General features: G+C 38.7%; 1 protein-coding gene across 1 annotated transcript; it reads left to right on the top strand.

Annotated features, from left to right (window-relative positions):
* Nucleotides 1-1232: 1232 nt before the first annotated feature.
* LOC131035750 (dihydrolipoyl dehydrogenase, mitochondrial) lies at nucleotides 1233-4478 on the top strand. The gene is made up of 2 exons (XM_057967489.2): nucleotides 1233-2172; nucleotides 3006-4478. The coding sequence occupies exons 1-2, from the start codon at nucleotides 1894-1896 to the stop codon at nucleotides 4254-4256; spliced, it is 1530 nt and encodes a 509-aa protein (XP_057823472.1). The 5' UTR covers nucleotides 1233-1893; the 3' UTR covers nucleotides 4257-4478.
* The last annotated feature ends 708 nt before the right edge of the window (nucleotides 4479-5186 follow it).

Genomic DNA, 5186 nt, shown 5'->3' with positions numbered 1-5186 from the left:
TGCAGCTTCCTAGTGAGCATTGAGATTATTCAAAATAACTTTACCCCTGTATCTCCATATATGAGACAAAATAACATGCATGATTCCATCAACAATAGGATTAACATGAAGTCATACACCAAAAAGGGCTTCTTTCCAAGACAATTTGTGTTAAAAAATAGCTGGCAAAAATGCAGCGTCCTAGTGAGCATTGAGATTATTCAAAATAACTTTACACCTGTATCTCCATATATGAGACAAATAACATGCATGATTCCATCAACAATAGGATTAACATGAAATCATACACCAAGAAGGGCTTCTTTCCAAGACAATTTGTCTTAAAAAATAGCTAGCAAATCATGAAAAACAAGACTCCGCTTTTTTTTAACAAAGAAGGCATCCCCCAAAAATATGCTTTATGTTTTTTTGCCTATGGCAAAATGGGAAATCAACTGGTTGGATCATTATACATTTCAGCCCGTCCACAATGGGCAGTTTGCAATGTAAAATCCTCCAAGCAGTTAATTGTGCATCTGCATTGGATTTAGTTTTTCCAAATTTAGGCAGATAAATTTGACCAAAAATTTTCCTTAAACTTGCATTTCCACTTGGAGTTCAAACGGTGTCTTAAAGGTAAACTTGGAAGAAGCTGTAAATAAACGTTTTTAAAGGTAAAGAACATAAAAGGATATGTTGAAATCCATAACCAGTCTTTGAAGAAATTGCAATGGATAGGAGTACACAATTTCATAGACAATTTCAGAGGAACCAACGATTGCACAAAAATCAGAAAAACCTTGTATTTATTATTTAGATCAAATTAGCCTTTAACAGGATGCCATGGCAACCAACTCATGTTGTGAAAGTCCTTGTACCCCTTTTTTTAAGGCATCAAGAGGAATAGTATACATGAGTTGCAAGAAAAATCTTATTAACAACTTGAATCTTGTCAGCTAGGGATAAAAATTTATTTTCTCAAGATGCCACAACTATTCTAACTCCATGATGGTCAAATCGTACACCGTGTTATTGACATGTTAATCAATTGTAACCATTGTGCAAAATCTACAGTGTAAAACGTGCCACTAACTTGTATGTTATGCACACCGTCATTTTAGAACCAGAATAGCTGCATAGACACTCCAAAACCAAAAGAAATTGCAAGGTATATGAATGACAAACAATTTTTAACACACAATCCCACTCAGTGCTATTCATTATAAAGAAAACAGGCTTTCCTCCACGACCGATACAGCAGAGCAGCTGTATGAAACTACAAACCAACTGCCATTTCATATAAAGAGTGCTTCACTGTTGGAGACCAAATCCCACAAAAGAACACAATACCCATCCTGAACGGAAATCACAATACGATTCACGAGAGAGCTCCAGTCGACTATCAGTGCAGCGAATAATCTCCACCAAGTGTGATATCATACGCTAAAGATCGGTCAATGCACCTGTGCAATGCCATTAACATAGCTGTAATGCCATAAGAACTAATTCTGTGTGGATGACTGCTCTTCATAGCCGCCTTTCAATTCGCAGAGAAGTCAAAGACACGCGGCACTTCGTGATCTAGGAGAAAAGCGTAGGATAGAATGGAAAGGAGCGCAAAATAAGGTGAAGAATGCCCACATAGCTTCCGGGCCCACCATACATTTGATAAGGGATTCAGCATTTTTAAGGTTGAGAAGACAGTCAATTTTTTAGGGCTTCATTAGCTGCTCTTTCTCATTTAACGGCGGTTGCCTATCCACCGTTAAATCAAGTCAGCCACTAAAATTATAGCTGGTTATGTGTGACCAACAAACCCTGTTGTTTGTAGACCACCCATCTTGGGAATCCAGTTAAGTGAATTCATCTTCTAATTAATTGAGAGGGAGCGAAAAGAGAAAATTACTGGTGCCAATGGCCATGGCAGGAATGTCAAGATGTCAATCGGCTTTGATCGAGGATGCCCTTCGCCGGGGGCTGAGAAATTCGTGGCATGGGTTTTGTTGGGTTAGATCTGTCAGAAAATATACGTCCTCCTCAGCTGAGGAGAATGACGTGGTGGTTGTGGGAGGTGGTCCTGGAGGCTACGTTGCTGCAATCAAGGCGGCCCAGCTTGGCTTCAAGACTACTTGCATTGAGAAGCGCGGCGCTCTCGGAGGTACCTGCCTCAATGTTGGTTGCATACCCTCCAAGGTTCTTTTATCCGCCTTTTCCCATTCTCTGCTCAACTGCAGATCTTTGCTTTTAATAGTTTGTTTTTGCACATGTCACGGGTCAAATTCACCAGTTTTCTTTGCTTCGTTTGCATTTATATGTTCTAGTACTGATGACGCTTGGGTGGTGCTTTGAGCTAAATGCCCTGCTCGGCTAGAATTTTGCCCAATTGTTTCAGTTTTCCTGGTCTATAATCTAGAAATTAAACCAATAATCAACAGTGAATAAGCTAGATTTTTTTATATATTGCTCATATGTTTCTGGATTTGATTTTGTATCATTTTTTTTTGTCATCAATGGTTCCGATGAACTCCATGATCCATCACCAGGATGAGAAAAATTGTCTAGATCCAAACTCCTGAACGAGAGAGGAGAAATGATGGGAGGGGAGAGGAAGGAGGGAGCAAGAGACACAAGGAGAAGGAAAAAGAAAAGAAAAAAGAAAAGAAAAATAAAGAAATGTGCTATCATTAATTTTTTTATATGTTAATCAACCCTGATTCCTTACATTTGAATTTTCCTGAAACTGCATGGGGGGTAACTGGTTGAAATTCAGCAGTTCCTAACCATTTTGGAAATCTGGGCACTTTTACACTAATTCGTCATCTTTAGGATTCTGACTGATTCCAGTCTTTTTGTGCAATTGCTTGTAGAAATATTGGAAGTATTTCAACCTTGTAATCTATGACAGTATTTTCTTTATGTGCAAATTAACAGTCAAGTCAAGCTTAACAACTTTTTTCTTTAAAATTAGAGTTGTGTCCTTTTGAATTCGATCAATTCTGCTGAGAGTGTTTTATATCTTGTTGCAGGCATTGCTTCAATCCTCACATATGTTTCACGAAGCCAAGCATTCATTTGCTGGCCATGGTGTGAAGGTGGGACAGTTAGAAATTGATGTCACTGCAATGATGGCACAGAAAACGAAGGCTGTGACTGGTCTGACAAAAGGAATTGAAGGACTTTTTAAGAAGAACAAAGTCACTTACGTTAAAGGTGCTGGAAAGATTGTATCTGGAAGTGAGGTGTCAGTGGATCTTCCAGATGGTGGAAACAGTATGGTGAAAGGGAAACATATAATCATAGCAACTGGTTCAGAAGTGAAACCCCTTCCTGGAATTACTATTGATGAAAATAAAATTGTTTCATCCACTGGAGCACTATCACTGAAGGAGGTCCCAAAGAAACTTGTGGTTATTGGCGCAGGATACATTGGCTTAGAAATGGGTTCAGTATGGGGAAGGCTGGGCTCTGAAGTTACCGTTGTGGAATTTGCTTCTGATATAGTTCCATCCATGGATGGAGAAATTCGAAAATCTTTCCAGAAGACATTAGAGAAACAGAAAATGAAATTTATGCTGAAAACTAAGGTGACTGGTGTTGATGCATCAGGATCAGGTGTAAAGCTAACAATAGAGCCAGCTTCAGGAGGTGAGCAGACAACTCTTGAGGCAGATGTAGTTCTTGTTTCTGCTGGTAGATCACCTTATACAAAAGGTCTTGGACTAGAAGAGCTTGGGGTGAAGCTTGATAAAATGGGAAGAGTGGATGTTGACGACCATTTCAGGACAAATGTTCCTGGAATTTATGCTATCGGTGATGTGATTCCTGGCCCCATGCTTGCACACAAGGCTGAAGAAGATGGTGTAGCGTGTGTGGAGCTAATTGCAGGAAAACCTGGACATGTGGACTATAATACTGTACCTGGAATTGTTTACACACATCCAGAGGTAGCATCAATAGGAAAGACAGAAGAACAAGTGAAGGCACTCAACATTTCCTACGCAGTTGGGAAATTTCCCTTTATGGCAAATAGCAGGGCCAGAACTATTGATGATGCTGATGGAATGGTGAAAATAATTGCAGAGAAAGAAACTGACAAAATCTTAGGTGTCCATATCATGGGCGCAAATGCAGGGGAGTTGATTCATGAAGCTGCAATTGCCCTGCAATATGGAGCATCTAGTGAAGACATTGCTAGAACATGTCATGGTCACCCAACACTCAGTGAAGCTATCAAAGAAGCTGCCCTGGCAACATTTGACAAGCCTATCCACATTTAGATTTATAATCACATTTGTGCTAGTTATCATAGATGTATGTAGTTTTGAATGCTGGGCTACTGGATGCCGATTATTCAAATGATGGTTTCCGTTTGACAATGCTGTTGAAAACTGTTAATTTGTCTCAGTTTTGAAATAGAGTTTCACAATTTCGAGGAAGTTGTGCAATTTATTTTTAATAAAAGTTATACTCAAATGCAATAGAAGTTTGAAATTTTTTGAGATCTGGCTAGGTGACATTGTTTTGTAGTATTTGATTTAAATTTTGGGTACAGAAACCATGATAAGGTAATCATGCTCGAGGATTGAAAAACTGTATTTTGTAATTTAGTTCATATTTTTGACACATGCTTTTTATATGTTAATTTATTGTAGGTTTAAATTTTCAACAATATACTAATCACAGGGTCTTTACAAAAACTCAATTATTATTAGAATAATATCTTCCAGGCCTATTATTTGTTTATACCTCATACTATAAATTTCAATAATGCAAAATGATTTGCAGGCACCATTGCCTTCTTGTGTCTCCAGGTGATGGGCATCATCTGTTTTAGCTGATGTGGGCTTCAGCTTTGTACACATATGGTTGTTTGAAGGGGATGAAATCCCAGAGAAATACCTCGTTTGGTTTAGCTACAGGTAATAGTGGAGAGTGGTGAGAGAGCTCAGAGAAATCATGCCTAGAAGGCAATGGGTGAATGGAGGAGGGGGAGCTTGTTTGTTTTAAAGGGTAAGTCTTCCAGCTCCTGCAACTCCTTTTCAATCCACCAAAGCTGGCATTAAATGCCTTGTCGAAGCAAATCATTTCCTTGCTGAGCTGCCCAACAGGAATCTCCATCAAAACGATGTATGCCATAATTTCTTTCATGTAGAATTTTTTTAATGCCAAAAAAATTCACATTATACTAGTGTAAGAGGTTTGTAGGT

The sequence above is a fragment of the Cryptomeria japonica genome, chromosome 5 (genome assembly GCF_030272615.1).
Source record: "Cryptomeria japonica chromosome 5, Sugi_1.0, whole genome shotgun sequence".
In the NCBI taxonomy this organism is placed as follows: Eukaryota; Viridiplantae; Streptophyta; class Pinopsida; order Cupressales; family Cupressaceae; genus Cryptomeria; species Cryptomeria japonica.
The sequence above is the reverse complement of the archived record's forward strand: the minus strand, read 5'-3'. Positions and strand labels throughout refer to the sequence as shown.